The 21,685-nt window shown below is 38.2% G+C and overlaps 1 protein-coding gene across 2 annotated transcripts in view; it reads left to right on the top strand.

The window, feature by feature from the left end:
* Positions 1-21,685, top strand: part of GALNT7 (polypeptide N-acetylgalactosaminyltransferase 7) — a 153,164-nt gene that overhangs the window by 119,270 nt on the left and 12,209 nt on the right. The window contains exons 3-8 of one of the 2 annotated variants that reach the window (XM_025385081.1): positions 1,880-2,046; positions 5,038-5,168; positions 5,407-5,486; positions 7,452-7,634; positions 11,687-11,804; positions 13,606-13,728. In XM_025385081.1, the coding sequence (XP_025240866.1) occupies positions 1,880-2,046; positions 5,038-5,168; positions 5,407-5,486; positions 7,452-7,634; positions 11,687-11,804; positions 13,606-13,728 (802 nt within the window). Of the gene's footprint in view, positions 1-1,879; positions 2,047-5,037; positions 5,169-5,406; positions 5,487-7,451; positions 7,635-7,775; positions 7,959-11,686; positions 11,805-13,605; positions 13,729-21,685 lie in introns of both variants that reach the window. The other variant, XM_025385080.1, reaches the window with a different exon arrangement.

A 21,685-nucleotide genomic window follows, 5' to 3' on the forward strand; every position in this document is an offset into this window, starting at 1 on the left:
GCAGAAATGCCCATCAATAAGGAAATAATTCAGTAGACTGGAACAGCCATACTATGGAACAGCTGTACTATGGAATATTCAATAATGTATTGAAACATTATTATAATGCTTTCATTCTTATTAAAAGAATTATGTAAGTCTTATACATGCTCACATGGGAGAAAAGTCTATACATACTCATCTGAACGTGTGTTCTGTATACATACCAGACATGTCTACATGAGTAGACAAAAACCTTAAAAAATATATTAAGCCAACTATTAACAATGATTTCGTCTAGGAGATGAGATTTGACATCTACTAGGGGACGTCTCTCTTCCTCAGAAAAGGGAAGTAGAAGCTCTTTTAGGGAGAGGTGGAAAATCTGGAGGGAACAACAAAACCTGCTGAAGAGAGGCAGGGAGGGAACTTTCACCTTCATGTCATAAACTTGTATGTTGTTTGAATTTTGTACAACAAACTATGCATTACTTTGTAATTCTTAAGACAAATAATATAAGAAAAAGACATACCAATAGAGTTGCTCTGGTACACAACCTGGTTTACGTTTTTTGAATTATTATTTCTAAACTATACATTGGTGAAAGAAAAATATACAACAGACAACACAAAATTATGCTCTATTCCAGCTGTGTTGTCCCCTGTCCTCTATAAGAATGCAAGGCCTGGAGATGTTCCCCAAATCGAGGTTCCCTAGGACAGCAAAGGGGTCCCTCACCACCTTCTGCACCTTCACCCCATCCTTTTCCTCCCTCTTCAGCCCCTTTATGTTTCTAACTCTGTCCTGTCTCCCATTCAAAGTTTCTATCTTGCCCTTTTCCCCAAGTTGCTATCTTCTGCCTTAGAAGCAAGTCCCAAATTTCCTTTCATGTTTTACATATTTTCACCAATTCTGGTGTCTGTTGTAAATCAAAATTGCTGTCTGTCTCAGCCCGTTCTGCTGTTTTAAGCCTAGCAGTTAGAGTCAGAGGAAGAAAAACGTTGCCTGAGTCCCTATCTGGGTTATAGTTTGTTTGGGGGTTTATTATCCCTACCCATCTAAAATTAGGCATACCTTGCTCTGCCTGCTTTAGTTTCTCTCCAGAAACATTACATCTTCCTACAAGATCTGTTTTCCCTACTACTGTGTTTTTGAACTTATTCTGAAAGAGTGTTTGGTCCCTCCCAACTTTGGGTTACACTGCAAAGTACTCTTTCAGAATCAAAATGAGTCTTTTTACCAGACCCCGTTTGGGGTTTCTTTTATTTAGGAAGAGTCTTCTGGAAACTGTACTCCTGCTACAGTTGTTTCAAATAGTTGTGTAGAACAACTAAGCCCTTCAGCTAATCTAAAAGCTCTAAATAATATTAGCACTTTGTTCATTCCACAGTAAATTTCTGAATGCTTGCTATATACCTCAGGTCAACCTGTTTAATTTTTTTCTGAATATTTTAGTCAAACATAGTAATATAATGTGTTTAGCTTTCAAATACAGTAATATAATGGTTTATTTATAGCAAGTGAAATAAATCTCTTGTGCCAAAAGCTCATTTCAAAAAGGAAAATAAACTAAGATCCAGGTCATGGGGGGGGGGGGGGACAGCCAACCACCTGATAGCTGTAAATACTCTCTTAAGCATCCTGAACATAAATTCACAAATTAGTTCTTTGTATTACAGAATAAGTGCTGGTTATGCAGTAGCTTTATCTAGGAGTAACTTTATCTCATAACAGCTTCTTCCTTTTATCTTGTGTTTCCGTTAAATTTTGAAGGCTATATTTCATTCACTTACCGTAGTTAAGTCGATAATATGTAGTCCAACCAGAAAATATAGTCAGCTTGGAGCCAAGCATTGTAGATTACCTGTAAATAAATATGATGAAATTTTCTCTTTACAGATGCAAGTATTGGCATTACGATGAAAACTTGCTCACTTCAAGCGTTGTCATTGTCTTCCATAATGAAGGATGGTCAACCCTCATGAGAACAGTCCACAGTGTAATTAAAAGGACTCCAAGGAAATATTTAGCAGAAATTGTGTTAATTGACGATTTCAGTAATAAAGGTAATGGCTGTAAAACTCACATTTTGTCCATAAAATAAGTTAAGCATGAATAATTGCAAAAATATGATTTTGAAATAATTAGCTTTAAAAAATTAATTGCATCTATTGATAGCATCTATTATCAACAAGTTGACGCTGTGCCGAGCATTTTTTTGAGTTATTTTGTTTAATACTAACAGTAATCCTTGCAGTAGATATTATTATGTCCGTTTTACATGCTCAGAGATATACAAGTAGTACACAAAACTTTGGTTGTACACAAAAATTTAGTAAAAGTATACCACTGATTGTAATGTTAGAAGTGAAGATAAACATAGGTAGCATGAAAATATCATTCAGAATGGCTTTATAAAAAAGCTTCCTCCAAAATGTAATTGAGAATTCTTGCAGTCTGGATAAACCTTTGCTGGTTTTGCAAGGACATGATTACAGTTGTGAAACTGTACACATATGTTAGCATGAATACATAGAAATATGACCTATTTTTCCCTTCGTCTCTGTGCAGCTGATCCTTTTATTAACTAGTCATTTTTAAGTACACTAGAGAATGTATAGCTTTAAAATTTTTAGTCGTATCAAATGCATTTAGAGGCTTTAAGATACATTAAAACTTTTTTCAGTTCTCATGTTAATGTCAAATCTAAAAGCTTTTAGGCACAACGTTTTGTGTATGTCCATTTTGTTGCAAATTTCTATGACAGTAATGTTTTCATTAAAATACTATTTCTATCTTAAGACAAATGATATTGTTGATACAATAATAATTTACATGTACAAAAATCTAAATCTATAAAATAACTTTTCAAAATCCCCCAATTTTACTAATTTTAAGAACCTGTGTATTATTAATACCAGTAAAAGTTTACCATATCCTAAAAAAAAGTGAAGATACACCAAAAGGTATTGAGCATCCTCAAATAACTAAGAACACAATTTCAGACCTCAGAGTATTGTGTATTTTTTTTTACTCTTGTCTTTTTTTTTATCTTTACTTCTTTTACAAATCTCTAATGAAGACAGTCGTGCAGGGTCCCTTGAGTTTAGAGTAGGCAGAGAAGTTTGGGCTACCCTTGAACAAAAGTACAGCTTTAATTAGTTTTTTCAATTTCAAAACAACCTTAAAATCAACCTTAAAATCTCAGTCCTATCCTTAGTAAAATTACATACTGTTTGGTTAATCAGACTTGAGTGATAATTTGGTATGTACTTTCCCTAATATATTCAGAAAGTAAAACTTTTAAGATAACGATTTTTCTTTTGAAGACAAAATGCATATAAAAGGAGCTAACTCATAATAACACTTGGGTTTCTGGGCATTATAGTATTCTCTATAAAGGTTTGGAGCTTTTAACAATAGAGCAAATTACTCCACACACGTGTGCATCAGCTAACTGTGGCTGAGTTGGTCCGAAATAAAAGCAAACCCACACTCTCAGTGGCTCACACAGTGAAGGGTTAGCTTTTGCTCAAACTACACGGTCCCTGCGGGTCAGCGCTAGCTCTGCTCCCCATCCTCAGTGCAGGACCCAGGCGTGCAGGACAGCCTCAGTTCGGACACTGCCTGCAGAGGGGCAGTGGGAAAGAAGACACACACAAGCGGCCTCTTCACGCCTCTATGCGAGTGACTGATGTCATTTCCACCCACCTCTCATTGGCCACGGCAAGTCACACATGTCCCAGCCTGCAGTCAGAACCAAGAATCTAAACTCGAAGCATAGGCCATCAATTCATTTCTGCCCATAAAAACTTAAGATGTGTTTAAGTTGCATATGCAAAAAATCCTCCTAATGGAATTCAAAAAGGCTTTAAAAAAATAATTTAGGACTGCACTGAACTTTAAAAACAAGATGATAAAGACTTTTTTTTTTTTAAAGTTAACTTGAAGGGAAAATTACTCAGGTTTTCTGAGGGGAAAAACATGATTAAGCACGAGAATCTTATTTATAATACTTATTAAAACTGGGTACCAAAATAGAAAGTTCTTTTTCTCAATTCCAGATACCCACATGTGAGTATCTTACTAATAATATATGCCCTAAAATGAGTAAAATATTAAGTATACAGTCTGATTTGCCCATTTAACCACTAACTCGTCTCTAAATACAGCAGTTTTCCTGTGATTGCATATTCATGGGCCAAATTTTTAAGCAATTTTAAAACAATTTGTGTGTCCTCAAGAAGCATCTTTTAACTGATCTGCAGCTCATTCTGACTGTGGTGAGCTAATTTCATGGACTCATAGTGGTACAAACAAAAGCAGTTCTCTTATAATGGGAAGCCAAAGATAGAAACTTTGCCAGATGTGTCTAGTTTTTATAACACAAAACTTCCTCTACTAAATTACAAACACATATTATACATATATGTATGTATAATTAGAATTATCTTTATAATGTATAATTATACATTTGATGCTTAAGATAAAGAGAAAATGAGATTTTTTGATTATTTGCCAACTTGGTGGGAACCATATTCATCATATGAAGGTTGCAGCTTTCAACACTGATTGTGGTTGGGGAAAGATGGCCCAGAAACAAATGTTAAATAACCTATACCCTGTGTGGATTCCAGTGAAGTTGTACAGTATTATTAGTAGGCAGTGCATCTTCAGAAACCCTAACCATTGCTTCTGCCAACAGCCAACAAAATGTTGTTCCTGAAAGCATTCAGATTTGACATTAACATGTGAACAGGAACAAAAATTTTAATATCTCTTAAAACCTTAACTGTCAATTGGAATAATCACTGTTTAGAGGGACGTTTGATAATTCTCAGACTAACCAGTTCTCTGTAGGCATATTAAACTCAAAATTAACTTAAATAATATACTTCACCTTCCTTCTTAATAGATAAAACGTTCAATCTGGTCCATGTAAAATTACTGTCTACCCAATGCACCTGTTTCTTATTCTTGTTTCCTGAGAAAAATAATAATTCATTGGTTTCTGTTTATTAGTCTAATTTATAATATCAATTGATTTTTCTTAATAGAGCACTTAAAAGAAAAACTGGATGAATATATTAAGCTGTGGAATGGCCTAGTGAAGGTATTTCGAAATGAAAGAAGGGAAGGTTTAATTCAAGCACGAAGTATTGGTGCTCAGAAGGCTAAACTTGGACAGGTAGGAAGCATTTGATATCTACAATGTCAACATTTTGGGTTTGGTAACTAAATCATATACATTTTTAATCATTCTTCAGTTTTTTTAAATTGAAATGAGAATGCTGGCTTAAACAGATAACTTGTGTGTCAGAATTGACTATAATGCTAATTTTTATTAGCATCTAATTTTAAATTGTGTGTAATATATGATGTAACATATACGAGGAGTATTCTTTCACCTGCCTCTTTTTTTTAAGGTTTTGATATACCTTGATGCCCACTGTGAGGTGGCAGTTAACTGGTATGCACCACTTGTAGCTCCCATATCTAAGGACAGGTAACATTACCTTGCTTTTTTTCTTTCCTGGTTGAAAGTAAACCTTGTCCTGGAAGGGCAAATAATATTTTCATCCTTTGATTCCTGTTCTATTCAGTGTGTCAAGTGTGCATTAGTGTTATCCCTCATCTAGTTGTTTCCTTGGGTGAAGCTAGACTGATACTGTGGACTGATTTAAATGTAGGCAGTCTGGCATTTGGGAAAAACCCAGGGTTCCTCACTCAGGAATCATTTTGTGGTTGGGTTATTAAGACTCCTCTATCTCCAGGCACTTTCCCTAAGAGTAATAGGAATTGCTCCCTCTAAACTGGGGTAAGAGTTCTAAACACTTGAGGAACCATGCTTTGAAATTATACCTATTGATTTTTGTGACTTTTAAATTAGTACTTTCAATAGTAAAGACCAAGTGTTACTTGTGTCAAGGATTTGGGTTCCTATAGAAACATTAAAGTTTAGAAATACACAACTATTCCATGGAATTGTGGCAATCACCATTAAATTTCCAGAAATGTCTAAAACAATACAAGGCACCGTCAGTTTTCTAGCTCCAAAGGCTTCCTTGCTTCTAGTCCATAATTTGGAAAATAAAACATGTCCGTGTGGCAAATGGCAAATGGCATGAATCAAAGGCAGAACTTTGGAGGATTTCATCATGAGAGGATTTAATGTGAAGGCCGATCACGAACATTTTTCACATGCTGTCTGATTTAATCCTCACAGCAACCCTGCAGGATAGAGATTATTAGCCCCATTTGACTGAAGAGGATACCGAGGCTTAGAGAAATTAAGTAATTTTCCCCAAATCAGATAGCTAATAAACTGTCAGACCAAGACCTCCCTGGGACACTTTACGCTGCACCATGTTTTTAGGAATGTGAAAATCATAAGAAGTGAGGAAAGTTAACTGACCAAGTGTCAGATAACTCTCTCTAGGTGAATTCCAGCAGGCTTCTGGGTAGTAAGGAAGTGCTTTTCCAGATTCCAGTGGCAGATTCCACGAATCTGACAATGACCCTCCAGTGTGAGTTCACAGAAGGAAGCACCTGTTCTAGACTCTACTTCCTCCATATTAAAGTTCTAAGCCCTGTAGGTTTTCCCTTTTACTTGGTTTTTAAACTTCTTAAAAGCACCTTGACCTGGATATAAGCAGCTGTCATTTTTGTTTTAGGAAAATAGATTTTAAAATCCTTTCTGAGGAGATGAACATTGCAACAAGCAGGGTACCAGATAATCTTTGTAATGTCACTTTGACATCGAATTGGTTATAGAGTGCTAGCATTTTCGTGAAGCCCAAATATAAGAGATTTTTTGTTCCAAATTCTCAGACTGCTTCTTAAGTTCTTCAGCAAGTTTTGAGGGACTTTTTTTGCTTTTTTTTTTCTAAAGCAACAATACCTTTTTTTTTTTTTTTTTTTTTGTGCAATAAAAGCTGTTTTCTTGCAGTTAGAGGAGTGAGGAAGATCAAGCAAAAGTACAGAAACAAATTTTCATAATAACTATTGCCAAGAAATAGAAAGCAATAAAGGGTCGAGAGAACCGCTAAGAATGTGGCAAGTACTATTGGTGACCCCACACACACATACGTGCATGCACACGCGCACATGAGCTTTTTCATGGGTGATAGGGAAAATAACAGGCAAGAAAATCTTATAAATACTATAAAATTACCAAAATAAAGTTGCCTTTAGTACCAAAGTGAAAAGGAGAAAAACGCTATTAAACTCAATGATATAGTTCTTTGTCCCTGACATTCGTCTGTAAGCCTAGGGAGAAGGCTCCTCTCTCCTGCCCTTACAAAAACAGGCTTTTTGGCTTTTATGGGACATTCATTTACTGTATTTCCCATTAGATACTAAAGCCCCCCAGTGCACAAACAAATCAACAACAAAAAGAGATAATGTAGTTAGGCATGCTGAACTAGTCTTGGGTTCTTAAATGCTTTTTCATTTTCTGTAAATGTTTCAGAACTACATGTACTGTGCCTCTAATAGATTACATAGATGGGAATGATTATTCCATTGAACCACAGCAAGGTGGGGATGAAGATGGTTTTGCCAGAGGGGCCTGGGACTGGAGTTTACTATGGAAACGTATTCCTCTAAGCCACAAGGAAAAGGCCAAAAGAAAACATAAAACTGAACCTTATCGGTAAAGACTATTACTTTATTTTCTTATGTTGAATGTTTATCTAAGTTCTTTTTTTGTTTCTTCCCCATGAACTCGTATAAATGTGTGGGTCCATACGTACGCTTCCATTTGATCTTTGCTGCCATCATCAACACAATACAGAACCATTTGCACTGTGCCGCTTATAGATGTCATAAATGGCAACACATATGAAATTATACCCCAAGGGGGCGGTGATGAAGATGGGTATGCCCGAGGAGCATGGGATTGGAGTATGCTCTGGAAACGGGTGCCTCTGACCCCTCAAGAGAAGAGACTGAGAAAGACAAAAACTGAACCATATCGGTAATCACTAAATCACTTACATATTTTTCTTTTCTCCAGTTGCTGCTAACCTATTAACCTCTTGCCAAGCTAAAGATTTGTTTTTAAAACTGTAGATGCTGTCTCAGATTCTGAAAGAGCATCTTTCCTTATACTGTTTCAGAGCTTTCACTCTACTCCACTTGCTCCGCTGTAATTGCTTTTACCCTAAATGCGATGTCCACTACTGAGACATACACACTTTCATTGGGGAAAGAAAAATAATGTAATATGGCATATGTTCCAAGTACAAGTAAAAAAAAAAAAGAAATCTTAGTTATCCTGGATTAGACATCAGATTTTATTCTTTTGATGACAGTGTCATTCTATACATTTAAAATACATAAATTACTTTAATCCAACCAAGACTTTTATTTCCACATTCATGCCGTGGGTATAATGTTAACAATGAAGAGCACTAGCAAGAGATTTTTGGGTTTTTCTCCCCTTTTTCTGTTATGTTAACTCTCAATACTAATTTTGTACTAAAATCTGATGAATCACAATACATGACTTTAAAAAACATTACGTAGAATCTTTTATTGCTTCATTCTCAGAAAAGTGATTTATTAAAAGAAAACTCTATTCAAAAATCAGCTTTTGACCTTCTTGTGGTTCTTTTAGTAGAAAAACTTATGCTACTCTCTTCTTTTGATCTTGTAATTAGAACATTTTACTGTCTCTGTAAAAAATGACCCCAAATGAAATGTTTGCTCAAATGTTAGTATAGCCTTCTCCTGAATGTGTCTAATCTCATTTTTCTGATCCTATGGTTCTGCTTTTGGTCTCTCTCTCCTTGTTACACTGCTGATAATGTTAGAATTCTGTTTTGGGATGGTGCTTCCAATGTCATGGAAATGCTGGTGGGATTTGGGCATGTCATGATATCAAGATACTGAATGGCAAACATAAAGAAGTTATAGCACTTAATTAATTATAGTAGCTTAATTGGACATTTACCAATTTTTTTGGGTAAATTTCTTATTCAGAATAGTCCAGGAAATTACTGCTTACCTGCTTAACTTAACACATAACTGTGGGAGAAAAAAAAAATAAAGGGTGCTGAACAATTTTATACTTCTGCTAATTCCATAGGCCAGTAAAGAAAATTTTTTAAGTGAGCTAGAAAAATTAAAGGGAGGTTATCTGTTAATTAACTCACTGGTGTCCATGTTAAGATGCATTTTCAAGTATATACTGAGATGAATGGGAATATATTTAAAGATAAAAACACAGCTGCCAGGCAAGGTGGCTCACGCCTGTAATCCCAGCACTTTGGGAGGCCAAGGCAGGAGGATCACCAGAGGTCGGGAGTTTGAGATCAGCCTTGCTAACATGGTGAAACCCCATTTCTACTAAATATGCAAAATTAGCTGGGCATGGTGGTGTGCACCTGTAATCCCAGCTACTTGGGAGGCTGAGGCAGGAGAATCGCTTGAACCTGGGAGGCGGAAGTTACAGTGAGCTGGGATCACACCACTGCACTCCAGCCTGGGCAACAGAGTAAGACTCGGTCTAAAAAAAAAAAAAGACACAGCTATAATGGAATAATCTTAAATGACAGTTAAATAAAAGTTACATGAAAATATCACCTAAAATGTAATAGTGTTGTTACTGAGTTAGACAGGATACTTTAAGAAGAAAAGGCATAAGAGAACTTTTTCCTGATGCTATTTTCTTTTAGTATTGAAAGTATTTCTTGATTCATTATCCACTCAACAAACATTTATTGAGTGCTTACCATATGCCAAGCACTATTTTCTGGGGATACATTTTTAAAGATATGTTTCCTCATTGAATGTAAAATACAGTGAGTCAGACAGAAATTAAACAGATAACTACATAAATAACCCTAAAATTAGCCTGGTGTGGTGGCACGTGCCTGTAGTCCCAGCAACTCAGCAGACTGAGGCAGAGGGATTGCTTGAGCCCAAGAGTTCAAGGCTGCAGCGAACAATGATTGTGCCACTGTACTACAGCCTGGGCAACAGAGGGAGACCCTGTCTCACAAAACAAACAAAACTCTGGAACAGCAGCTGTGATAAGTAGTATGAAGAAAAATCACAGAGTACATGAGTTTATGGAAAGATGAACCTAACCCAGCTTGGGAAATCAGGAAAGGCCCTTCTGACAAAATGTCATTTAGGCTGAGACCTGAAGGACGAAGGCCCAATTCTGTGGAGAGGGAACATTTCAGGATCGTTAATAACATGAATGAAGGCCTTGAGACAGAAAGGAGGCCTGCACATTCTACGTAGGAGCAGAGCAGTGAAGGACTCAACGGGAAGAGAGACCGTGGTGAGCCCAGAGAGCCGGGAGAGGCTGGTATCACACAGGCGCATGCGGGGGAGTCTGCTCTGGCTACTGTGTGATTAGCCTTGAGTAGGGGGCAGAAGAGAATAAAGGACACAAGCTCGGGACATATTGGAAAGTCCAAGCAGTGTTGGCCTGGTCTAGGCTGGTGGCAGTGAAGTTGGAAATAAGTCAGCAGATTCAAGATACATTTTCAAGGCTGGGTGCGGTGGCTCGTGCCTATAATCCTAGCACTTAGGGAGGCCTAGGCAGGTGGGACTTTTGATCCCAGGAGTTCTAGACCAGTCTGAGCAACATGGCCAAACCCCGTCTCTACAAAATACATAAAAAGGTAGCTGGATGTGTTGGTGCGCACTTGTATTCCCAGCTACTCAGGAGGCTGAGGTGGGAGGACTGCTTGAGCCTAGAAGATCAAGACTGCAGTGAGCCACAATCATGCCACTGCACTACAGGCTGGGCAATAGAGTGAGACCATATCTCAAAAAAAAAAAAAAAGATTTTTGTTTTCAAGGTAGAATCAATGGAACCTTGAAATATGTTCCAATGAACCTATTTGAATAGATTGAATATTATGTATGATGATGAAGTTACCCTAATAATAATGAGTACCCTAAAATTTAAGAAACATGATGAATTAGTAATTAATTGTTCGGGGAGGGGAGCAGGGAGTAAAATAAATTCTGCTGTCATTTCTCCCAATGGTGGGAGTGACTTGTCCCTAAGAAGCTACCAAATCTTTTTTCTCTTGGACCTAAAAAGTATCTAATTTAAGGTCCATTCAAGAAGCCCCACAGATCCACAGATCACCTTTTTGCATTCCTACCTCCTGGCACAGTAAATACCTATGTCTAATTCTCCTGTGTCGTTTCTGTGCTACATTTGCAAACTCTGAATGAACTGTGGCTGTTCTACGATGATTTACACCCTTATTTGGCGAGTCCCTGAGCTATAAAATTTAAAAATGACAGACTACTTCCATGGTGTATGGTTTTGTTCATCCAAGAATGACTCATAAATCAATGCAGAAGCAGTTAGCAGACCACGGCTGTATGGCTCAGTGTTTTTAAGAGTGAAAGAGAAAATTCTGTATTAACTAAAACTAAGGCTTAATTTTTAAATCGACAAAGGAACCAAGGCGCCCTCTAATGGTGAAATGAAACAATGCTCTATTTTGTAATGAACTATAGTTTCAGTTAGAAATTGTGGTGAATTCGTTAGGGAATTATGAACAGATTTTTTTCTTTTTTTGTAAAGGCTTTATAATTTCTTCATGTTTGGCCATCAGTTTTGTGTTTTCTATGCATTTTTAGGCTGTATTCTACAAGGCTTCTTGCCTATTGGTGAAGGGTTATTGGGGATTTGTCTATGATGGTTATTGCAGTGTTTCTTTTTCTTAGGTCCCCAGCCATGGCTGGGGGATTATTTGCCATTGAACGAGAGTTCTTCTTTGAATTGGGTCTCTATGATCCAGGTCTCCAGATTTGGGGTGGTGAAAATTTTGAGATCTCATACAAGGTAACATTTTATTTCAACAGGTGGAATTTTCCAAGTAGTTACTAACTTCTGTGGCTTTCAGATAAAGCTGGTTTCTTGTAGGGGGATAAAATCACAATGATATAATACATTTCTCCAAATTATATAAAGAATGATTTAACGAAAATGGATGCCTTTGAGGGAAAAATAAGGCGAAATGCAAGCTCCAAACTTACCATATATATACAGGGCTCAGCTCAAAATTGTGGCTAGCAACCTTTAGAAATGAAAATACCCCCACACCCCAACTTTCTATATACTGGAGCTTTTTATTATAGAAGCCCTTGGAAGAATCTGCGTGCATTAGGCCCACAGTTGACCACCCACTGATATAGTCACCCTTTATCACTGTAGGACATGATTCAAGACAGAAGCAGAGCCCCGCAATGGCTGCATCCTCAGGCTGACTTTGGAGCTGTCCTCCTGCAGCGCCTCCCCTGTTGTTGAAGCAGTCTTGGAGCAATACTACCTTCCATGCTCCAGCCCCCACCTCAACCCCCATTCCTACCCCCATTTTCCAAAAGAAAGAGAGAGAGAACTATATCACAGTTTGAGTTCAACAGGTTTTCATTACCTCTTGTCTTAAATGTCCTGTGCTTAGCACTGTGAGGGATAGAAGAGGAGTAAACCAGTCCTTGCTCTCAAGGAATTTGATAAGAAGGTAGTAGAATTATACTTAAATTCATAATGCAAGAAGGCAGAATGGCATTCAGTTGGTGTGTTTAAAAAACAGTGTCAGGCAGGCACGTTGGCTCACGCCTGTAATCCCAGCACTTTGGGAGGCCGACATGGGCGGATCAGGAGGTCAAGAGATCGAGACCATCCTAGCCACACAAAAAATTAGCCAGGCATGGTGGTGCGCACCTGTAGTCCCAGCTACTTGGGAGGCTGAGGCAGGGGAATTGCTTGATCCAGGTGGCGGAGATTGCAGTAAGCCGAGATTGCACCACTGCACTCTAGCCTGGGTGACAGAGCAAGAGAGGGGAGGGGAGGGGAGGGGAGGGGAGCAGCGTTGTGCTAGATGTAGAATTTGAGGCAGAAGTAGAAAGATGGGTATGATGTTAGTAAGTACAGATAAGGGACAGGAGGGGGACTTCTAAGCAAGTAGCATGGGAGAAGTACAAAGAAGGGAACACAAGGAACGTATTCAGAGAACAGCAAGGAGCACACTTCGGCAGAATCAGGCAACATGAATAAGGAAGACATCTAAAAGATCAAATGGGAAGGTGTATTAGGGCCATATTGAAGAGAGCCTTTAGAGCTGAGTTAAGAGATTTTTATTTAATTTGATAAGCAGTGGAGAACGATCAAAGATATTAAGCAAGGGAATAACATGACCCAAAGCTGCCCTTCAGCTGTAATAATCTCTTGCTATAAATAAGGATAGTTGAGTAGAGAGAAGCTGAAGGTGAAGAAGCCAGTTAGGAGGTTATTATAATAATCACCCAAGTAGGAAATATATTAGCAATGGAAATGATGAATGAGGAATAAAGAATCCACATGACTTTGCAAGGTTATATTGGGAGAAAGTTGCTAGGGGCTATGAGTATACAGTAAGAGGCCCCTTTGTAGCAGTTTATTATTAATACTATATTCCCTGTTGCCTTCTTGGTTGTTACATGAACTTTTAAAAGCAAATTATTTTAAGAACTTGTTTAGTTTAAGAATTCTGTATGGACATTGTATATAATTAGATTTTAGATTTACACTTACAAGATAAATTTTCAGTTATGGTTTATGTTTGTATTTGAAACAAGTTTCACAATGTGTTTTTCCTTCATAGATATGGCAGTGTGGTGGCAAATTATTATTTGTTCCTTGTTCTCGTGTTGGACATATTTATCGTCTTGAGGGCTGGCAAGGAAATCCTCCGCCCATTTATGTTGGGTCTTCTCCAACTCTGAAGGTGAGTTTTTTGGATAAAAGGGGAAGAAAGAGAAATAACATTTATGTACCACATGCTATAGTAATTACTTAACAATTGTCAGCTTATTGAGTGGGGTAAATCTCTTCAGCAGTCATGTTGATTCTCACCTTGAACTTAGCTAGACTTATTCATGAAATACCTTATTGTTCTTTAAGATTATTCAGCGGAAGCAGGAGGATTCCTTGAGCCCAGGAGTTCAAGGCTGCAGTGAACTATGATTGCACCACTGCACTCCACCCTGGATGACAGAATGAGACCCCATCTCTTAAAAAAAAAAAAAAAAAAAAAGATTGCACCCTATTTTTTTAATTGACAAGTAAATATTGTGTGTATCTCGTACAATATGATGTTTTAATATGTGTATGCATTGTGGGATGGCTAAATCTAGCTATTTAGACATGTATTATGTCACTTACTTGTTTTTGTGGTGAGAACACTTAAAATTTGTTTTCAGCAATTTTCATATATGTAATATATTATAAATTGTAGTCACCATGTTGTATAATAGATCACTTGAAACTATTCTTCCTAACAGAAATTTTGTGTCCTTTGACCAAAATCAGCCCACTCCCCCCAATCCTCACTTTCTGGTAACCACCATTTTACTCTCTGTTTACTTGTTTACACTCCACATGTAAGTAATATCATGCTGTGTTTGTCTTATGTGCCTGGCTTATTTCATTTAACATAATATTCATGTTGTTGCAAGTGACAGGATTTTTTTATTTTTTAAGGATTTTTTAAGGGTGCATAGTATTAATACCATCATGTATATATACCATATTTTCTTTACCCGTTCATCTGTTGATGGACACTTAGCTTGATTCCATCTCTTGGCTATTGTGAATACTGCTGCAATGAACAGGAGTGTAGATGCCTCTTCGATATACAGATTTTATGTCCTTTGGATATGTACCTAGTAATGAGATTGCTAGATCAGATAATAGTTCTATTTTTAATATTCTGAGGAACCTCTGTACTGTTTTTCCATAGTGGCTGCACCATTTTGCATTCCCACCAATAGGTGGGAGGGCTATCTTGTGGTTTAATTTGCATTTCTCTGATAATTAATGATGTTGAGCATTTCTTCATATACCTGTTGGCTATTTGTATGTCTTCTTTTGAGAAATGTCTATTTGGGTCCTTTGCCCAATTTAATCAGATTGTTTCCTTACTACTGATTTGTTTGAGTTCCTTGTATATTATGGATATTAGCCCCTTACCAGATGTATGGTTCACAGATGTAGTCTCCCATTCCATAGATTGACTCTTTACTTTGTTAATTGTTTCCTTTGCTTACAGAAGCTTCTTAGTTTGATAAAATTCCATTTGTCCGTGTTTATTTTTGTTGCCTGTTCTTTGGAGGTTGTTACATCCAAAACCAATGTCATGGAGTTTTTCTCTTTTCTTTTAGAAGTTTTACAGTTTTAGGTCTGCATGTAAGTTTTTAATCCATTTTGAGTTGATTTTTACATATGGTTTGAGATGAAGGTCTAGTTTCATTCTTTTGCATATGGATATCTAGTTTTCCAAGCACCACTTATTGAAGAGATTGTGTTTTCTCTAATGTGTTCTCAGCATCTACCTTGAAAATCAATTGACCATAAATGCATGGATTATTTCTGGCCTCTCTGTTCTGTTCTTTTGGTCTATGTGTCTGTTTTTATGTGAGTACCATACTGTTTTGATTACTATAGCTTTGTAGTAGATTCAGAAATCAGGTAGTGTGATGCCTCCAGCTTTGTTCTTTTTGCTCAAGATTGCTTTAGCTATTCAACGTCTTTTGTGGATCCAGATGAATTTTAGGATGGATTTTTTTATTTCTGGGAAAAATGTCGTTGGAATTTAGATAGAGATTATATTGAATCTGTAGATTGCTTTTATAATATGGATATTTTAATAACATTAGTTCTTTGAATCTATGATCACAGGGTATCTTTCCATTTAATTTGTGTATTCTTCAATTTATTTCATCAGTGTTTTATAGTTTTCAGCATGTAGATTTTTCACCTCCTAAATATTCTATTGTTTTGCTTAGCTATTGTAAATGGGATTGTTTTCTTAGTTTGTTTTACAGATAGACCACTGTTAGCATATAGAAGCACTACTGATTTTTCTATGTTGATTTTCCTGCAACTTTATTAGATTTGTTTATTAGTTCTAACAGCTTTTGGTAGAGTCTCCTTAGGTTTTTTTTTTTATTTGACAGTTTATTATTTAATTGATAAATTGTTTTTACATTTGGGACCTGAATGTTTAAGGCACTGAAATTATATCTTAAATGGGAACGTTATTTCATGAAAAACTCTAAGATATATGTAGAAAACAAAATATTAAATTATTAGCTGTATATTAGGTAAAAAGATAAACATTTACCTTAAATAGTGAGCATTAAGGTTTTGAATATATAAGATTATGTCATCTGCAGAGACAGTTTACTTCTTTTCTGATTTGGATGTCTTTTCTTTCTTTCTTTGGCCTAATTGCTCTGGGTAAAACTTCCAGTAGTATGTTGAATAGAAGTGGGGAGAGCGGGCATCCTTGTCTTGTTCTTAATTGTAGAGGAAGAGCTTTCAACTTTTCCTCATTGAGTATAATGTTAGCTATGAACTTGTCGTATATGGCCTTTATTGTGTTGAGGTACAATCCTCATGTACCTAATTTGTTGAAGCTTTTTACACTGAATTTTGTCAAATGCCTTTTTTGAGATGATTATATGGTTTTTGTCCTTCATTCTGTTAATGTGGAGTATTACATTTACTGATTTGTGTATGTTGAATCATCCTTGCATCCCAGGGATAAATCCCACTTGATCTTTATAAATGATCTTTTAATTATTTCTCTGTGTTTGATTTAAGTTAACTGAGCTTCTGTAAAACAATTATTCAGAATTATTAATCCAGGTCTGCTACTGGTATTCTCGTGGTGTTATGTCCTCTTCATTTTTCATGTTTCTTGTTGACTTACATTAATGCCTGTGCATTTTGTGGACCAGTCACCTCTTGCGGACTTTATAGGCTGGTTTCAATGTGGAAAGACTTTCGTCTGTGGGGGAAGGAGGGTGTGAGGGTTCTTGCTGGGTGGGGTATAGCAGTTCTGGGACTACTAAGGATACCAGCTATGTATTCCCTGTGCAGATCAGCCCACCAAGGGCAGTGTTGGCAAAGATTCCAGTGCTCCTCAGTGGCTAATGCTGTAGATACGTACAGTGGCAGTGAGGCATGTTGGGGTCTTTGGATATGGCTGCCAAGGTCATCCTGATTTTTCTCTCATTGCAGAAGTTGAATGCATCTTGGCACTGGTTCTGACTCATAGGCTTACTTGCAGCAGCAGTGGCACTTGTAGAGTGGCTGTGGAGCTGAGGACTGAAGCACAAGCAGGAGTGGAAAGACTATGGCTGCAGAATCTGGGGCAGTTTAAAAACCCCAGGGCTTAGAGCAAAGATACTTCACTACTGTATTGATAACAGAATATGAGGTACCAGATGCTTGTGAAGTAGCTTTTAGAGCCAAGAAAAGGAGCAGAAACATGCATAGAGTTAGAGCAGCTCCTGAGTTGGGGTGGGTTCTAGCTGTCTGTTGCAGCTGATCCAGGACCTGGAGATGGGGCATGCACAATAAAGGCGTGGCTCTGGGGCCTGGAGCATGAACTAGCTCACTATAGCAATGGTTCCAATGTCAGAGGTAGGCCCAGTGCAGCCACAGAGCCCGGGGCTGCAGTGTGGACACTAGCAGAGCAGCTGTGGCTTCAGGATCAGGGCTCACTGGGGCATGGGAGAGTTGGCAGAGCTTTTCCCAAAGTAATTCAAGAGTAGCTGCTGCTTGGATGGTGGTGAGTGTTCAGAAGCATCTCCCTCTCTGGGGTTCCCCAGCAAAAGGGCTGTTGTTTACCTCAGTGGCCAGTGATGCCAGTGTCCTCTACAGAGCAGACCTCTGGAAACTATGGTAGTTCCTGCCGCGTGGCCAATACCAATAGCATCTGCCTTTCTTCTTTTCTCCTAGCTACCTCCTTGTGCCTCAGGTATGTAGACCTCACAGGTGATCCTGTCCTATGTAGATATTCTTAGTTTCTTTTGCTCCATTGTGTTGCTGCAGATTCTTCAATGGGCCCTGGAGTTCTCTGGGCTCTTTGGGTTTGTGAATAGCTGTCTGTATTTGTTTTTTAGTTGGGGGTGAATAAAGGCTGGTGTCTCCTACTTTGCCATCTTGGTGACCTCACCTCCCATTATATCCCATTCTGATTAAGATTCCTATATTGAATGTTCTCCACGAATACATTTCAGATAAATTCTAAAAAGTGTAGAGAAATAGTTGAAGGGAAAAATACTAGCTTCTGTTATTGACACATGAGTAAAATGTGTTTTATTTTTTTTAATTTAGATAATCATGTTAGCAGTTTGCATAGTAAGCAAAATCAAATTTTTGAACAATGCTTACAAGAGATTAATATCTCTTGTCCCTCAAAGATTGAAAAGTTAATGTGAATATCCTTTGTCCTATTGCATTCTGCCTCCAAATTCTCCATCTCTATCATATAAAATAGAGGAAAATTGGCCCGGCGCAGTGGCTCACGCCCTTAATCCCAGCACTTTGGGAGGCTGAGGTGGGCGGATCACGAGGTCAGCAGTTCGAGACCAGCCTGACCAACATGGTGAAACCCTGTCTCTACTAAAAATACAAAAATTAGCTGGGTGTGGTGGTGGGTACCTGTAATCCCAGCTACTTGGGAGGCTGAGGCAGGAGAATCACTTGAACTTGGGAGGCAGAGGTTGCAGTGAGCCAAGATCTTGCTGCTGCACTCCAGCCTGGGCAACAGAGGGAGACTCCATCTCAAAAAAAAAAAAAAATAGAGGAAAATTCCACTGACTCTTTTCATTGTGACATCCAAATTGTTCCACTGCGATAAATATTTTGCTATGATTATTTAATAAAAATGTATCTCCTATGCCGTAAATGTAGAACTAGGATTGATAATCTATATTTTACCAAAACTCATGAACCTGCAGAAAAACAAAACATTGGTTTTTAAAACATTTTGGAAATGTTAAAAAATGTTTTTTGAATAAATAAAATGTATTTAACTTAAACTGAACAGGACTGTTTTAGTGGGATGAGCATCCTCCCAGGCTTCTTTCCCAGTCACACATTTATTAGGAAATAAATCATAGTTCTCGTTCCTTCTATTGATTCTCACCATTCCATGCAGTGTAAGTTCTCTCTCGGCTTCCTAAAATGAGATATATCATAGTCACCGTATTCCAAGAGAATGACAGTTTCTAGCTGGGGAGGACAGATTTAGAAGTAGTGTAGTGGTGAATGATGATCTGGTGATTATCCAGCCATGTTCGGGTCTCCCCGTTCTTTGACATTTCATCCCAGACTAGTGACACTTAGGGGTGGCATTTATTTATGAAACAAACCAAGGAAGCTTCATGCAGAAATCCAGATGTCCCACTGCTTGGAGGACAAAGACCTCTATCCCTGGCAAAACAACTTTGAAATTTATTTGGTTGGGCTGCTTTCATAAATTCTAAGAGGCATGCAACTCTGATGCCCCTCATTTTCTGGAACGCTTAACCAAGTCAAGTTTATTGTTGACTGTAGACATAACTTGGGACAGTTCATAAAAGGGGAATAGGTAATAAGCAGACAGCTAAGCTTTCAGAACCAGAACATCCTTCTCATGGGCCAAATGAAGCCCCAGCTACAACAGGGGATGAGATTTAAATGTCTGTGATAAAACAAAAATAGCACCAAACTAACACCAGGCATGACTGACATTGCAGGAAACTCCCCTTGGAGTTGGACTCACAATCACGAAGAATTGATGAAAAGCCAAATTGACTCAAAAAAGTCTATTCTGAAAGACGAAAAAAGCTGACAGGTGGATATTTATCCACTCTAAAAATTAACTATATATACCATACAAACTACCCAATAAGGGTGAATTTAGCGTACACTTAGTGAGTACCCAGCATGTGCCAGGCACTTTCTTTTCTCCAGTTTTGACAGCATCTACTTGAGCCATCAGGGGGCCAGTGGCCAGGTCTGTTTCTCCAGCTCATTTGTCTCCTCTGAGTCTCAAACCTTCTAGAATTATCCTCTTTGATGTACTTTAGATCTTCCACTCAACAGAAGTCAAAACTGACCTTTAACTTTTCTTCAAAAGTGATTCCTTCCACTGTGTTCTCTATTTGCCTGTGAATGAATCTCAGGGGGCATGTATAGTTGGTCCCTGTCCGTCCCCCTTACCAAGCCCTGGTGATTCTGCCTCACACGTAGCTCTTCAATCCCTCCCTTTCTATACTTAGTGCAGCTCCTCAAATCTCTCCCATGAATAGTAAATAGTTTCCTACTTGGCTCTTTGCCATCAGGTTCAACCCCCTTCAGCCCACCCTCCACTCACCACCGGTGTCATTCACCTGAAAATTAAATCTGATGTCACTTACCTGCTTAAAACTTTTTTATGGTTGTCATCTCAAGGGTAAAATTCAAAGTTCTCTTAAAAAGAATCATAATATTAATAATAGCTAACATTTATTAAGTGCTTACAGTGTACCAGGCATAAATCTAAATCCTTTATATAGATTAACTTCTTATTTTCACAACACACTATGAGGTAAGGACTATATCCTCATCTAATTTTTTTTTTTTTTTTTTTTGAGACGGATTTTCACTCTTGTTGCCCAGGCTGGAGTGCAATGGTAGGGTCTCAGCTCGCTGCAACCTCTGCCTCCCGGATTCAAACAATTCTCCTGCCTCAGCCTTCCAAGTAGCTGGGATTATAGGCACGCACCACCACACCTGGCTAATTTTTGTAGTTTTAGTAGAGACAGGGTTTCACCATGTTGGCCAGGCTGGTCTCGAACTCCGCCTGCCTTGGCCTCCGCCCGCCTCGGCCTCCCGAAGTGCTGGGATGACAGGGGTGAGCCACCACGCCTGGCCTATATCCTCATCTTAAAGTGAAGAAACTGAAGCAAGTTTTCTCTCAGTGAATGCTGCATTCCAGTTTTTGTAAACTACTTGCTATACTGCAATACACCATGATTTATCATACTGCATTTGCTTTTCTCTTTGCCCTGGATACCATTCCCACTTAATTAACCACTCCTTCGAGATGGGACAACACAGTGCCACTCTGGCCCTGTCCATCCCAGAAAACTAATTGCTCCTTCTTTTTGTTGCCATAATCTTACACGTGTATACATAACTCTTCAGGTTTGTTCATGTCTAGAGTACATGTACTGTGTCTAATTTCATATGGATTTGCAAAGATTCAGAATGTTTAGTGGTATATTAGTCTGTTCTCACACTGCTATAAAGATATACCTGAGACTAGGTAAGTTATAAAGAAAAGAGGTTTAATTGACACACAGTTCTGCAGGCTGTACAGGAAGCTTGGCAGCTTCTGCTTCTAAGAAAGCTCAGGAAGCTTCCAATTATAGTGGAAGGCAAAGAGGGAACGAGGCATCTCACATGGTGGGAGCAGGAGCAAGAGAGAGAAGCGGGAAGATGCTACACTTTTCACCAACCAGTTGTCACGAGAACTCACAATCACAAGGACGGTATGGGCGTGGGGGTGGAGGGTGGGCTGGTGCTAAATCATTCATGAAGGATCCACCCCCATGAACAAGTCACCATCCACCAGGCCCCATCTCCAACATTGGGGATTATAATTGGTCATGAAATTTGGTAGGGACACAGATCCAAACCATGTCAAGTGGCAATACTGTATGTTCTTTTATCTTGCTGCTTATAACAGCCTTTTTTAAACCCATGGACTTTTGCAGCAACAATGCATTTAGGGGCATGTTCACCCTTCGATAGTTATCTTGTTGCCTAGAAAACATTTAATCTGAACACTAGGTATTTCTTTTTTGAATGTAAAACATGGGTCAGCCACTATGGCTGACAGGCCTAATCCAACCCGTTTTAGT

Source organism: Theropithecus gelada, chromosome 5, assembly GCF_003255815.1.
Source record: "Theropithecus gelada isolate Dixy chromosome 5, Tgel_1.0, whole genome shotgun sequence".
Taxonomy (NCBI): domain Eukaryota; kingdom Metazoa; phylum Chordata; class Mammalia; order Primates; family Cercopithecidae; genus Theropithecus; species Theropithecus gelada.